Below are 16,268 nucleotides of genomic sequence, written 5' to 3' on the forward strand. Positions count from 1 at the left end.
CTCCTTTTTTTTTTTTTTTTTTTTTTTTTTGTCTTTTTTCGTGACCGGCAACGGATCGCAACCCTCAGTGTCGCGCCCGTACCGGACTGGGACCGGCTACGGGATCGCAACCCTCGGTGTTGCTCCCGCACCTCGCTAAGCCAGTGAGCGGCCGGTCTGTATGTGGGATCCGAACCCTCGGTTATAACACTTCTCTCTCCGCTCATTGCGTCTTAACTGTTGGTACGTCCTCTGTAGTTTAAGATACTCTTTTCTATGCAAATTTTCGTTCCTTTAACCATTTATTCAACAATCATTTATGGAGCACCTAATCCGCCAGGCCTTCTGCTGGGGCTACAATCTCTGCAGCGCAGTTCATTTCTGGGGCACACAGACACAAGTAAACAATCCCGACATACAGCCGAGTCGAGTTGAGACTGCAGTGGAAAGAACAACAGACTCTTGAATTGGAGAAAGTGTTAGAGAAAGGTGCCGTTTTCATTTCAAAAATTATGCTAGTATTACGTGATTCAAAACTAAGAATAAAGCACAGCATGAGTCTCCCTTTATACATCTCCCCCACCCCATTCTCCCTAGATATGGTTTGGTACACATCCTTCTAAACACTTTTCTGTGAGTATACATAAGTAAAAGTATGTAAAAATAATGTATATCTATATATCTATATATGTGATCTGTGCATACTCTTCTATAATTTTTTCTCACTTAGGTATTCAGAAGCTTTCTATGGCAGCATATATAACTCTCTTAACCACTGCACCTGTTCCATAGTGTGGATGTACCACAGTTTATTTAACCAGTCACCTACTGATGAACATTTTGTGTCCAATTTTTTGCCATTGTAAATAATTCTCCAATAATTATCATCGTACATACCACTTTGTGTAATTGTACAAATATTTTACTAGAATAGATACTTAAAAGTGGAATTCTTAGGTTAAAGGGAAGGTGACAAGTGACATTTAACTAGGTTTTAAAGGACAGTAAGAGTGTTCCATGTAGATGAGAAAGATATTCCCTTCAGAAGAAACAGTGTGTATATATCATGAAGGAAAAGCAGAAATAGACAATTATTGGTTGCACTGTATTTACTTTATTTAAGCCTTACAGCAACTCTAAGAAGTTAAATAATATTAATAATATATAATAAGAAAATAAACCCAGAGAATTTAAGTAATTTGTCTAGGGTCACAGAGCTAAGCGGGCAAGCCAGGATTTGAACCTAGGTTAATCTAATTCTAAAATCCCTCTTTTTACCATTGTAAAAATATATTTAGAGCACATGAATGCTTTTGATGTAGCTGGAAGGTAGGGCAATTAGGGCAGAGGAGGAATGGAGAGTAGAAGGTTTGGTAAACTATGCTGGTACGGTGGGTTGAAGGGTATTAAAAAACATACTAAGGAGCTTGGACTGTATCCTGTAATACATACTGTAGGGAGTATCCAAGTGAGGTTAGATTTACCAGTGCGGAAACAGTGAAATTGGAGGTTATTCAAAGATTAGGCTCAAAAGGTGAAAATCAGGGGCCGGCCCGTGGCTCACTCGGTAGAGTGCGGTGCTGATAACACCAAGGCCGCGGGTTCGGATCCTATATAGGGATGGCCGGTTTGCTCACTGGCTGAGCGTGGTGCTGACAACACCAAGCCAAGGGTTGAGAGCCCCTTACCGGTCATCTTTTTTAAAAAAAAAAAGGTGAAAATCAGGTAGTCTGTATTAATCTTGAAAATCCCTCAACAGAACCACATATTTTCACTCAGGAAATCCCAAATAGCCAGTTTTTCTTCAGTGTAGGAACAGATTAGTGTTTCTTTGGTTGAACACCAGATCAAGTGGTTGATTTACAAGTAGAGGACACTACAAAAAACACACGCTGTAGCTTTAAGTAATTAATTAGCAAGGAGTAGAAAGAAGCTCATGCCATGAGAGGCTTGAGGGAACTGAGACTCATCAAGTGAACATGCTTGCTTCAGGCTTTTACTCACCAAGTGGAAACACAAGAAATCCAGTCTTCACTGATTATTTCCCCTTTTCCCCTCAACCCTGAATTATCTCTGAATTATAGAAAATTAAATGTGAGTTTGCTGACTGCAAGAACAACATAACTATCGTTGATCTGATCCAGTTACACAAGTTACTTGCTGTGATCATGTTTCCTAAGGGCTAAGTGCCAGAATCTTGAGTTTAATATATTTTATAAAATTACCGTAGTTTTCCAGTTCCTAATAATTTGAGAAATAGTAATGAGTGTGAATTCAGCCTGCCGGCTCTTTGTATTCTCGGAATTCACAAAACTGCTAGTTGGATGAGAAATAGTTTGATTCGAAGTATTTTAAGATCTAATCATCCTGATTGAATATACTGTTTAAGAAAAAAAAAAAAAAAAAGACCTAATCTTGGAGACAAAAATGAACTATTCAAAATCTGAAGGGGATGGGGAAACCTGTATTTTTGTTTTTTTAATTTATGTATTTTGGTAAAATATGTATAATATAAAATTTGCCATTTTAACCATTTTTGAGTGACATTAGTTACGTTCACAATGTTTTGCGACCATCACCATTTTTTATTTCCAAAATTTTTCATCACGCCAAACAGAAACTCTGTAGTCATTAAGTAGTAACTCCCCATCCATCCTCCCTCCAACTCCTGGTGACCTCTAACCTACTTTCTGTCTGTATGAATTTGCCTATTCTAGATATTTCATATAAGTGGAGTCATACAATATTTGATCTTTTGTTTCTTGCTTATTTCACTCAGCATAATGTCTTCAGCGTTCATCCATGTTGTATTGTTGTAGCATGTGTCAGGACATCATTTCTTTCTCTTTTTTTATTGAAACATAATTGATTGTACATGTCTGTGGGGTACAGCATTGAATATCAATACCTGTGTGCAATATGTGATGCTCAAATCAGGATAATTAGTATATTCAACATTACACAATGTAATCATTTTTTGCAGCCCCTTATTACTGTATGCAAACACATTTTGCTTATCCATTATTTGTTGATGAACAATGGGTTGCTTCCACTTTTTGAATAATGCTGCTATGAGCATTAGTTACAAGTATCCGTTTGAGGCCCTATTTTCAATTCTTTTGAGTATATGCCTAGGAGTGGAACTGCTGGAAACATGTATTTTAAAACTATTTTAGGTATTTGTCCATTTTTGTTACTTTGCTATGAGTGAGAAAAATAAAATGGGGTGGTCCTTAGTTCATTTGGTTAGTGAGGTGTTGTAACACCAAGGTCAAGGGTTCACATCCCCATACTGGCCAGCCACCAAAAAAATGGAAAAGTATCTGGTTTTTAGAAGATATGCTTTTGTTTTGCAACTTCTTTTTGGCTTTTCTTAACTACTTAATAAAACTTCTAGGCATTTTTTTTGGCCTGTGGGCACTGCAAATAATTACTAAGATTTTTTTTTTTTCCTTTTTGTCTTTTTTACTGACCGGTAACGGGATCGCAACCCTTGGTGTTGCGCCCGCACCACGCTCAGCCAGTGAGTGGGAACCGGTCTCCACATGGGATCCGAACCCTCGGCGGGAGCGCCACCGCACTCCCAAGCGGCGCACTCTCCAGTGCGCCACCGGGCCGGCCCATAATTACTAAGATATTAACAGCATTATCAACTGAGAAAGTTTGGGAACCTTAGGTTTATACACAATGTTCTCCAACTAGTTTTTTTTTTTCTTAATACTATATTTTGGACAACTTACATCAAATAATATTCCACTGTATAAATGTACCATTTGTAATATAACCATTCCCTTATTGATGGACTTCCAGCTTCTAGTTTTTCAGTATTACAGAGTGATGCTGTATTTGTCCATTTCTGCTGCTTATTACAAAATACATGGAACTAAGTAATTTAGAAAGAAAATTTACTGCTTACAGTTCTGAAGCTGAGAAGTCCAAAGTCCATCTGGTGGTGGTGACAGTGACCTAAGGGTCTCATATTGTAAGATGGTGGAAGCTGAGAGAGCACAGAGAGAGAGAGAGAGAGAGAGAGAGAGAGAGAGAGAGAGAGACTCTACTCTATTTTATTGTTTTTATTTTTTTATTTTATTTTATTTTTTTACTCTACTCTCTTTTAAAGCCCTCGGAACCATGCCCCTGACCACCATTTTTAATCCATTCACTACTGCCTGGTCCTATAATCCAATTACTTCTTCAAGGCTCCACCTTTCAATTACCATGATAGGATTTCCCACCCTCTTAACAGTCACAGTGGGGGCTAAATTTCTAATACATAAAACTTGGGGGACACAATTCAAGCTTCAGTGAGTTTTGGGGGGACATAATTCAATCCACTACAGATGCCAATAATGTACGAGTATTTATACATCATAGTCTGTATTTATTCTTACTAATATTCATCTAGGATAGATTCTTAAAAGTAAACTTGTGAGGTAAAAAGGATGTGCATACTTAAAATGTTATTACTGCTAAATTTCCTTTCAAAAGTTTATACACTACCAACTGTGGATAGATAAGAGTACCCATTTTCTCATTCCTTCACCAACATTTTATATTATCAGTTGTCTTAGTCTGTTTCCTGTTGCTTATAACAGGATGCCTGAAACTGAGTAATTTATAAAGAAGTGTAATTTATTTCTTACAGTTTTGTAGGCTGGGAAGTCCAAGGTTGAGGGGCATATGTGGCCAGCACCTTTTTCCTGGTGGAGACTCTCAGCAGAGCCCTGAGGTGGCGCAGGGTATCCCATGGCGTGGGGGCTGAGTATTCTAATGTGCTCTCTTCTTCTCATAAAGCCACCAGCCTGCTCCTATGATAACCCATTAATCTGTGAATGGATTAATCCACTTATGAGGGCATAGCCCACATGGTCCAATCACCTCTTAAAGGCCCCACCTTTCAAATACCATATTGGGGATTAAGTTTAAACATGAGCTTTGGAGGGGACAAACATTTAAACCGTAGCATCAATCCTTTGATATTTACAAACCTAACAAAATTACAAATTTTTGTTTAAATCTTGTATTTCCTTAATTAATAGTGAGATTGGGCATCTTTTCACATTTTATTGGCCATTTACATTTCTCTCGTTCAGTTCATATATTTTGACCATTTTTCTATGGGTTTTTTGTCTTTTTCTATTTGTGTAAATTCTATTTTATTACTACTAATCTTTTGTCCTTTTTTTGCCTATGTTACAAATATTTTCTTCCTGTCTGCCACTTTGAATTGTTCATTGTTCTTTTTCCATATTATAAATTTAGCATTTTTATGAGGTCAAACCTTTATGACTTCTGATTTGTGTTATTTAATATGGCCTTTCTGTCCCAAGATTTAAATTCTCTCATATTTTCTGTGAGACTTTTAAGATATTAGCTTTTAGATTTAAGTTTGGAATTTATTTAAGTGTAAGGAATGAGGTAACAGGTGTGGCCTGTTAGCTCACTTGGGAGAGCGTAGTGTCCGTAATACCGAGGTCAAGGTTTCAGATCCTTGTACTGGCAAGTGGACAGAAAAAAAAAAAGAAAGAAAGAAAGAAATGAGGTAACAGCTTGTTTAAAGTTTTCTCCTAGCTAGTTGCCCTACATATATATTGAATAAAATGTCATTTCCCTATTCATTTGAAATTTCACAGATAATGAATTCTCATACAAGGTGTATTGTGGGTTTCTTTGTGGACTTAGACCTTTAAACGTTTTCCTATGCCAATTCTATACTACTTATATCAATTTAACTTTATAATATGTTCGATACTTTAAACAGTATTTTAAGCATTACTATTTACCTTATAGTGGTCATTTTGTTGCGAAATATGAAAATATCTTTTTTTGCTATTTGCCATCTTTTGGATTTTTTTACTTTTTAAAATCTTTTTAAAGTAATTTTTTTTTTTAAAGATGACCGGTAAGGGGATCTTAACCCTTGACTTGGTGTTGTCAGTACCACGCTCAGCCAGTGAGCCAACCGGCCATCCCTATATGGGATCCGAACCCGGGGCCTTGGTGTTATCAGCACCGCACTCTCCCGAGTGAGCCACGGGCCGGCCCCTAAAGTAATTTTTATTGAAACATATTGACTGCATATTTATGTGGTACAGAATTATATTTCAATACTTGTATAGAATGTGTGATGATCTAATCAGGGTAATTAGCATATTCTTCATTGCAGAGCTTAGTCATTTCTTTGTGATATGAACATTTGGTCTCCTCTCTTCTAGTCATTTGATAACATGCAGTAAATCATTGTTAGTTATAGATTCCTGTGTTGACCGTACGCCAGTAGGACTGATTTTTCCTATCTAGCTATAATTTTGTATGCATTAAGCAGCCTCACTTTTCTTGAACTTTCTAGCCACTAGTAAGCACGGTTTTTCTCTTTTTTTTTTTGGTGGCTGGCCATCTCTCTCCTTTTAACAGTTCAACTTATTACTATTTATGGATTTTTTAAAAATAATTTTAGACCTTTAGAAAAATTGCAAAAGTTCCCTTTATTCTTACCCAACTTCCCCCAATGTCAACGTCTTACATAGTACAATTATTGAAATTAGAAATTAATATTGATAAGGGCCGGCCCAGTGGCTCACTTGGGAGAGTGTGGTGCTGATAACACCCAGGCCACAGGTTCGGATCCCTGTACAGGGATGGCCGGTTGGCTTAGTTGGGAGAGCGTGGTGCTGACAACACTAAGTCAAGGGTTAAGATCCCCTTACCGGTCATCTTTTAAAAAAAGAAAAAAAAAGGAAAGAAATTAATATTGATAAAACACTATTACTAATCCACAGACCTTATTTAAATTGTACCAGTTTTCCCACTAATAGTCTTTTTATAGTCCCAGATCCAATCAGGATTCTATATTTCAGTAAGTTTCCATGTCTCCTTGGTCTCCTTCAGTCTTTGATAGTTCCACAGTCTTTGTCTTTCATGACATTAACTCTTTTGTACTAGTTATTTTGTAGACTTGCCTTGTCTGAGGTTTTCTTCTGTTTAAATTCAGGGCATGCATTTTTGGTAAGAATGATGCTGTGCTTTTTTCAGAGCATCATGTCGGGAAGTACATGTTGTCAACATGTCTCATTACTAGGGAAATTATCTTTTTTTTTTTTTTGTCTTTTTTGTCTTTTTCCGTGTCCGGCAACGGATCGCAACCCTCAGTGTTGCCCCCGTACCAGACCGGGGACCGGCAATGGGATCGCAACCCTCGGTGTTGCTCCCGCGCCTCGCTCAGCCAGTGAGCGGGAACCGGTCCGTATGTGGGCTCCGAACCCTCGGGCGGGAGCGCCGCCGTGCTTCCCAAGCGGCGCACTATCCAGTGCGCCACCGGGCCGGCCCCGGGAAATTATCTTTTGAATAATTAGTTAAAATGGTTATCTTTCAGTTTCTCCCTTTGTAATAAGTATTTCGTGGGGAGATATCCCATTTCTCATCATATGTTCACCTACTAAATCTAGTATCTATCAGTGGTTCTTACCTGCAACAGTTATTGCTGGGGTGTTTGCTTAATGATTTTCTGTTTCCATCATTCCTTCTACATTTATCAGTTGGAATTCCGATATAAGGAAGATAATCCCTTCTCCTATTTCTTTATTTAATTATATTCTTACATCAGTATGGACCTATGGATTTATTTTATTTTATGGGTTATTATCCAGTACCATATTATGTTACCAATTATTTAACAGAGGTAGATAGAAATAGTGCCATAAGTACTTACAAGTGTCGCTTAAAATTTAAGGTGCACACATCTAACATATGGCTTAATATTTTCACTTGCATAGGAAAATGAAATTAAAAATTTTTTAATATGTAAGAAGAAAGATTTACAAATTATTTCCATAATTCAGTTACCAAATATTGAATGCGTATTTACAAGCTCCTGCCAATTAAAGGGCTTAGAGAGAGAAGAATATGGACCTGGCTCAAGGCTAGGCATCAAACGTTCAGAGCAGGATAGGCTGCATCCTGATAGGCTAATGGCGCAGTCCTGCAAGACGGCCCCCACTTCGGACACCAGTTGCAGGTCTGGAACTCCCATACTTCTGACTGGCTGGCTGTCAGTCGGGGCTCCCACAAACCCCTCCTCGGGTTTAATAATTTGCTGGAATTGCTCACAGAACTCAGATAAACACATTTATCATTTTATTTTAAAGGACATAATAAAGGGTACAGATGAAAAGCCAGATGAAGAAGTACATAGTGTGAGGTCTGGAAGGGTCCCAAGTGAAGGAGCTTCTGTCCCAATGGAGTTGGGGTGTGCCATCCTTCCAGCACATGGATGTGTTCACCAACCCAGAAGCTCTCTAAATCCCCCAACCCCTCAGTTTAGGGATTTTTATGGAGGCTTCATCATGTAGGCATTATCAATTATTAACTCAATCTCCAGCTCTTCTCACCTCCCTGGAGGGTGGGGGATGGGTCTGAAAATTCCAAGCCTCTAATCATGGCTTGGTCTTTCTGATGACCAGCCCCCATCCTGAAGCTATCCAGGAGCCCACCAAGAGTTACCTCATTAGGACAAAAGAATCTCTTATCAACTAGGAAATTCCAAGGGATTCAGGAACTCTCTGTCAGGAACTGGGATGAAAGATCAAATATTAAAGCAAAGATGCTCCTAGCACCCCATCACTCAGGAAATTATAAGGGTTTTAGGAGATGTGTATCAGAAATATATTTCTTATTGTGTCACAGTGAAAAATACACACAAAATTCATGGTTTTTTTTATTAAAGTAAGAAAATCAACTATAATTAGCTGACTGGAACCAAGGGGAAAATCCTTTTAACCTACTCTTCCCAGCTATTAATAGCAATGTCACTTTGAAGTTTCCTAAATTATTTTATTTCTTCCAGGTTTGAAGTTGATAAAGGGAAGCTGCAGCAATTTTTGTATCGCTGTTTCAAAAGATGTCACTTACAAGGAACTTAAAAACCTGCTGAATTCCAAAAACATTATTTTAATTGATGTTAGAGAGACATGGGAAATTCTTGAGTATGGAAAAATCCCTGGGTCTGTCAATATACCATGTAAGTGACATGTGTTTTAAGCTGATTAATTAAGAAATATATATATTAAGTAATTTACTGTATCTAAAATTTAATTGAAATTTGTAATATTTTCTTTCAGTGGATGAGGTAAGTGAAGCTCTACAGATGAACCCAAGAGACTTCAAAGAGAAGTACAATGAAGTAAAGCCATCCAAATCTGACAATATAGTGTTTTCTTGTTTAGCCGGAGTGAGAAGCAAGACAGCTCTGGACACGGCAGTATCTCTGGGATTTAACAGGTGTGTAGATGAAGGAAAAAAATGGATTCAAGAATGTGTATTGCAATGTTTCATATATATTATATTTTTACTGTTTTTAAGAATTTCTTTTAATTACTGTTAGTAAAGGCAGGATAGCGAGACTAAGAGCCTTTGTCTTTTCATGTTACTTCAAAGCAACACAATCTTTTAAATAGGCTGAGTCTTTAGTATGGTCAGTAGCCATTGCATTATGTTCCATATCAGCCTTCTGTTATAAAGCAGAAAATGTTTACAGCAGTATTTGATGTATGTTTTCAGTGCTCAACACTATGCTGGAGGATGGAAGGAATGGGTAACCTGCGAATTTTCTGAGAAGAAACAAGGAAATTGAATTTTGGAATACAAGCTGGCTCTTTTCTTGTGTACATGCAGCATAGGATAGTGGAATGAGAAAAAGAATAAAAATCTAGTCCTGGCACCACTGGTTAATGTAAGAGGATTTTGTATAAGTCAATAATTTGTTGAATTTTTTTCTCATCTGTAAATTGAGAATACCACTCCCCCCCGCCTACTTTCAAAGGCTACTGAAGATTGAGATAATGCAACTTGCCATGGAAATATAAGGGTTGGGATTCTAGGAATTAATTTTTAAGTGGTTTAGTATTATTCAGTCATATTCCAGAAGGCCAGATTACTTGTATTACCTAATCATGTGTGACCATTTGTTAGTATAGCATCTATTCATCAAAAGTCTATAAGTTAGACCAGTAAACTAACAAGCAGATTTGATCTTAAAAAATCAAGAATCTGAGATCCAAAAGTAGGTGAAATTTGATTTTTTTTTTTTTTTTTAATGAAAAGAGAGCAAGAATGGAAGCAGGTGGAATTTGAACAGTGAAATACATTAACAGCATCCAAAGAGTTATGGCAGTGTTATGACCAGCATGGTGGTGACATAATTTGCAATCTACTTTTGTTTTTATTTTTGGCGGCAGGGTCGTACAGGCATTGAACCCTGGACCTTGGTATTATCAGCACCATGCTCTAACTAACTGAGATAACTGGCCAGCCCATAATTTAGAATTTCAAAAATTAAAATTAATATGCTTAATATGAAGATAGAAACCAGAACAGTGGTTGTTGTCCTGGAGGAAAGAAGATTAACTGGAAAAGGCAAGGAGGGAACTTTCTAGGGTGATGGTAATATATTATACCTTGAATGAGGTATTGGTACATAGGTATGTACATTTGTCAAAACTCACTGGCACTTAAGTGTATATTTTCTGTAATTATACATATTATACATACATAAACATAATAAAAATAGAAATACATCTAAATGTAAATGAATCCCACTAGCATGGGTATATTCTTATGGAATGTTAAATCCTATACTTGTTAGTGTCCTGGTACACTGGTGGCAAAATAAACCTGTGTTTTCTTGTGTGTGCCTTTTCAGACCCATCTGCTATTTTTAGTCTCATTTATGTAGTCATTCAGATCATGTAAGGCCTAGCAAGTAACTATAAAGACTTGGTATGTCCTAAATGAGATGGATAGCCATTGGAGAATAGGGGGTAGGGATGTGATGTGATCACCTTGAGCTTCTATTTCTGACAATATCAGTCTAGTTTCTTGCAAACCAAACTCTCCCTACAACTAGAAAAGCTGGAACACACACATACATACACACACACTCATTATATATATTTGTGTATAAATATGAATATATAAATAAAATCTGTTGGAACAGGAGCTTCAGTAAATACACCAGGTTATAGTTGGAACCTCTGAAAGGCTATTCCCTAGGAATAGAGGTGAACTGGATATTGACCAACCCTCATAAAAACTTAAGACAAGCTTTGAATCAACTAAATCCCTGAATGAATTAAAGTGATCTTCCTGATTCCCTAAGGGCCAACCAAAAGTAAACCCTCTCTAGAGAAAGATGATACCATTACCTAGCAGAACAGAAGCTAGTAGTAGTAAATCTTTTAGTCCTGCAGCCATTAGGTTTCTGTTGCAACTACTCAACTCTGCTGTTGTAGCACAAAAGCAGCCATGGACAAAACGTAAAAGAGTAAGTGGCTGTATTCCAATAAAACTGTTTATGGCCACTTAGGTTTGAATTTTATGTTTCATGTGTTGCCAAATATTCTTCTTCTTTTAATTATTTTTCAACCATTTAAAAATATAACAAACATTCTTAGTTCAAGGCCAGGCAAATACGGGTGGCAGGGCTGATCTGGTCCATGGGGTATAGTTTGTAGACCTCTGGGCCAGAGCCATAAATTATCCCTATAATTTTTTATAAACAATATTTATTCTATAAAATGTTTATACTATCAAAACTTACTAGGCACAATAGTAAATGACCTCATGATTGAAAAATTAAAAAAAGACAATACGAACAGATCCACAGAAGATCTACATACTGGAATTTTCAGACACAGACTTTAAAACACTATGATTAATATATCCAATAACTTATATCCAATAACAAAATGGAAAAATTTATCAGAGGAATGGAAACTACAAAAAATCATCAAATGGAAATTATTTTTTTTTCTTTTTGGCGGCTGGCTGGTGAGAGGAACCAAACCCTTGACCTTGGTGTTACAAGCGTGTGCTCTAACAAACTGAGCTAACCGGCCAGGCCCCCAAATGGAAATTCTAGAACTTAAAAATACAGTAACTAAAATTAGGGCTGGCCGGTTAGCTCACTTCAGAAAGCGTGCTGCTGGTAACACCAGGGTCACAGGTTCAGATCCCCATACCAGCCAGCTGTGGAAAGCAAACAAACAAACAAACAAAAATAACTGAAATTTAACACCCAATAGATGGTAGAGATTTTAACAGATTAGACACAGGTGACAGAAATAATGAAAATGAAAAAACTAGAGGTACATGTATTAACATGGATGACTCATAATGTCGAGGAAAAAAAGCAAATAACATAAACTACAGTATTTTTAAAGCATACAGAATAACAAATTTAGACATATGAAAATATATAGTATAAATGTCAATAAATTATGAAAATAATAAATACCAAATTCAGAATGGCTTCCACTGGGGAAAGGGAGAGGAACACAGTAGGCTTTAACAATATAGTTAACATTTTATTTAATATGTTTGATGGGTAAACAAGTACTTATTATTTTTACCTTCTGTATGCATGAGATAGGAACGATTATTTTTTTTTTTTGTCTTTTTGTCTTTTTCCGTGTCCGGCAACGGATCGCAACCCTCAGTGTCACACCCGTACCGGACCGGGACTGGCAACGGGATCGCAACACTCAGCGCTGCACCCGCACCTCGCTCAGCCAGTGAGCGGGAACCGGTCTGTATGTGGGATCTGAACCCTTGGAGGGAGCGCCGCCGCGCTTCCCAAGCGGCGCACTGTAGCAGTGCGCCACCGGGCTGGCCCATGCACTGACTTTTACAACAAAACTCTTAAGAGGAGAACTATTACTAAGGCCTGTGGTATCAGAGGCCTCAAAATATAAAAATATAGCATATGATTTAATGTGTTATTCAGCAATTAGCTGTTTTATTTCAATCATGGGAGAATATCACTTTTACTTTAATAATAATACAAGGCTTGAACAAAAGTTTTAGAAATGTACGAGAAAAGCCAGATCATATATTTTTTTTAATGATACATGGACTCTACATCACTTTCATAATGGAAATGGAAGGAAGATGTACTGGAAAAAGTGGCAATGGTGGACAGCCTCAGAATTCTAAATTAATCAGTGTATCTCAGATTTCCTCAGATGATTCACACATGTTTCTTACCTGTCTTATGATCTCAGTGAGGGTTCTCGGATTCTGTGATAATATGCCCTTTTGCTATCTGGTATGTATATGCCATAGAAATATTGGATAAGGGTAGGATCAGCAACTAATCTATGAGAAATTTTGTATTATTAAAGACAAATGAAAAACTGAATGCTTCTCCCACCATTCAGTAAAAAATATTGTTCATGTCTGTAAGGACAGAAACTTATTAATGGTAAAATATGATTTTGTCACTATCACTTTTTAGTGCTACAAGTTTAGTGCTCCAGGAGCAAGGATAAGAAGGGAAAAGGGAAATTTTAATAAGGTATTATCATGGCAGAATGTGGTTGAAGTATATCCAAGTGGGGGATAATAATTGTTGCCACCTCACAGTACAGTTTTGAATATTAAATCAGACAATATATGTCAAATATTTAATACTGTGCTACTACTATTATTATTGTGTGCGTCCATACAATATGGTACCTGTTTATAGGCAGTGGATATTTTGGATTGCTATTTGGATTCATTTAACATCAATGAGTAAAGAAGGCAGGTGAAACTTCCAGCTAAACACCTAAAGGCAGAAATGGCAGTGAGACCCCTTACTGAAAACAAGAAGACAAAGTGAAACTGAATACAGTGAGACACTTAGCTCCCAGCCCTCACTTGTCTCCAAAAACTATGACAGCCCAGCTCATACAACCTGAGATAGAAAGCTAGAAGATTCCTCTCTAGAAAAACTGACCCATCCCAAAGAAAAACCTTCAGAAAATGATGTTGGGAGTGTGAGGGATGGCCAGTGGAAAAGTTTTATTGCTCCCTTACCTTACAATAAAGCTCACCACTGAAAGGTCCTACCCATGCACAGAGAAGGACTTTCCAATTAGCTTTCTCTGTGCCTCTCAAATATGAAGGATCCTTAGACAATTAAGGCAGATTCTAACTTGAATGACTATGACCAACCAAACAGAAAAAAAGGAACTTCAGGAAATTGTGTTAATGCAGGAAACAAAGAAAATTTAAAAACCACCAGAAAACCTAAATTAATATCCTCAGAATGATGAGAACACATTGCACGCTCAAACAAGAAGGTGGTACTTAAAATAATTGGAATCCCCAAATCTTAGATACCTATACAAGAGAAAACAAAGGGAAGTCCCAATATGATCAATTCTACGACAGCTGTGTCATTTGGCTGAGAGAGCAATCAATCCATCCAGACCAGAAAATGAAAGACTTTAATAGGAATGTGAGAGTTATTTGGGTAATAAATGAGTAATGACAAATGATTCTGGTGATAAATTAATAGAAGTTGAGCAAATTACAACCAAGGCAATTACTACTTCCAGAAAGAAAACAATTCTAAAGGAAAGGAAATATAATCATGGTATACTACAGAAGACAACATTATCTACATATACTTAATATATACTGAATATGAATTTAACAAAAGTCAATACAATTAAATGATGATGGGAGTAGAGATCCCAGTGTAAGATCAGGTTAGGGAAGGGAGGGATATAGGAGGTGTGTGAGAAAGCAAAATCTTCATCTTCCATGGTAGGAAGTCAGATCATATCTATAATTGTAAAAATTCAAGAGAAGAAAAAAGAAAGGGGCAAAAGAGGCAATACGGTAAAGCATTTGGAGCTCAGATGCCCTGGTATTAAGAATCAGAATAATCCAAGATCTGTTGCTTACTTGATCTGGGTAAATTACTTAATCTTTCTGTTCATAAGTTTCCTAACCTCTAAAATGAGATTGTTGTGAGAACTGACTTCATAAAAGTAGAGAGCTTAGAATATACTTGGCACATAGTAAATGCTCAAATTCTAGAATTAAAAGCTTGTTACTTAGAAATGTGGAAGTAAACAACAGAAAAATAACTAAAAGTTGACAGTGGTTGCCTCTGGGGAGGGAAAATGAGAGGTAGGGAAAATGGGACAGGGGTCTGACATTTTCCATATAATGTCATACAGCAATGTCCAATAGAATTATAATGCAATTATAATGCAAGCCATTATGTGATTTTAAAATTTCTTACATTAAAAAATTAAAAAGAAACAGGTGAAATTAATTTTAATGTTTTATTTAGTCCTATGTATCCAAAATATTATCATTTAAAACATGTAATCATTATAAACAAATTATTGCGATTGTACATTCTTTTATTTTGTACTACGTGTTTGAAATCCAACATGTAGTTTTATATTTACAACACATCTCAATTCAGACTAGCCACATTTTAAGTGTTCAATAGCCACATATGGCTAGTAGCTATCATACTGGACAGCATAGCCTATGGTAATACTTGATTTTTAAAAACAATACATATTGGACTGGCTGGTTAGCTCAGTTGGTTAGAATGCGGTGCTGACAACACCAAGGTCCAGGGTTCAATCCCTGTACCGGCCAGCTAAAAAAAAAAAAAAAAAAAAAAAGAGAGAGAGAGAGAGAGAGGGAGGGAGATAAAAAGAATACATATCATTAATGGCTACTAAATCACAGAAAGAGACAAGCAGCCGTTACAGCAAAATCCAGAAGGTGGGAACTCTTAGTAGACAAGCAAACCAAAGAGAGGAATTTGAAAAACGAGATGGAGAAGAAATCCATGAATTTAAAAAGACTTAAAGGATTTATCAGTGAACTGCAATATATGGTCCTTATTTAGATCTTGACTAGAACTACGTAACAATTTTTTTTTTCTTTTTTTGACCGATAAGGGGATCGCAACCCTCGGCACATGCTCAACCAGTGAGGGCACCGGCCATCCCTATATAGGATCCGAACCCGCGGCCTCGGTGCTCCCAGTGCCGCACTATCCCGAGTGAGCCACCGGGCCGGCCCTTGTAACGATTTTTTATTATATTTATGAGATGACTGAAAATTTGAACACTGAATGTTTTATATTAAGAAATTATTTTTACTAATTCTTTTTTAGGCACAGTAATACTTTCATAGTTTTTTAAAAGAGCCATGATCTCTTCAGTAAAAAAAAGTATTACTGTAAAAGTAATACTTTCATAGTTTTTTTAAAAAACTATAAAGTTTTTTAAAGAGCCACAATCTCTTCAGAATACATACCGAAAATATTTATGGATAAAATGATATGATGTCTGGGATTTGCTTCAAAATAATATGCAAGTTGGAGGATGTAAGTGGGAGTTTATATGAAATGAAATTGGCCATGAATTGATAATTGCTGAAGCTGGGTGATAGGTAACATGGAAGTTCATTATATTATGTTATCATCTCTTAGATAT

General features: G+C 36.8%; 1 protein-coding gene across 1 annotated transcript; it reads left to right on the forward strand.

The window, feature by feature from the left end:
• Positions 1-7,017: 7,017 nt before the first annotated feature.
• On the forward strand, positions 7,018-10,676 carry TSTD3 (thiosulfate sulfurtransferase (rhodanese)-like domain containing 3). The gene is made up of 4 exons (XM_008578210.1): positions 7,018-7,027; positions 8,822-8,995; positions 9,096-9,255; positions 9,535-10,676. Exons 1-4 carry the CDS (start codon positions 7,018-7,020, stop codon positions 9,605-9,607), a joined length of 417 nt encoding a protein of 138 aa, XP_008576432.1. The 3' UTR covers positions 9,608-10,676.
• The last annotated feature ends 5,592 nt before the right edge of the window (positions 10,677-16,268 follow it).

Source organism: Galeopterus variegatus, unplaced genomic scaffold (assembly GCF_000696425.1).
Source record: "Galeopterus variegatus unplaced genomic scaffold, G_variegatus-3.0.2 Scaffold1647, whole genome shotgun sequence".
Lineage (NCBI taxonomy): Eukaryota > Metazoa > Chordata > Mammalia > Dermoptera > Cynocephalidae > Galeopterus > Galeopterus variegatus.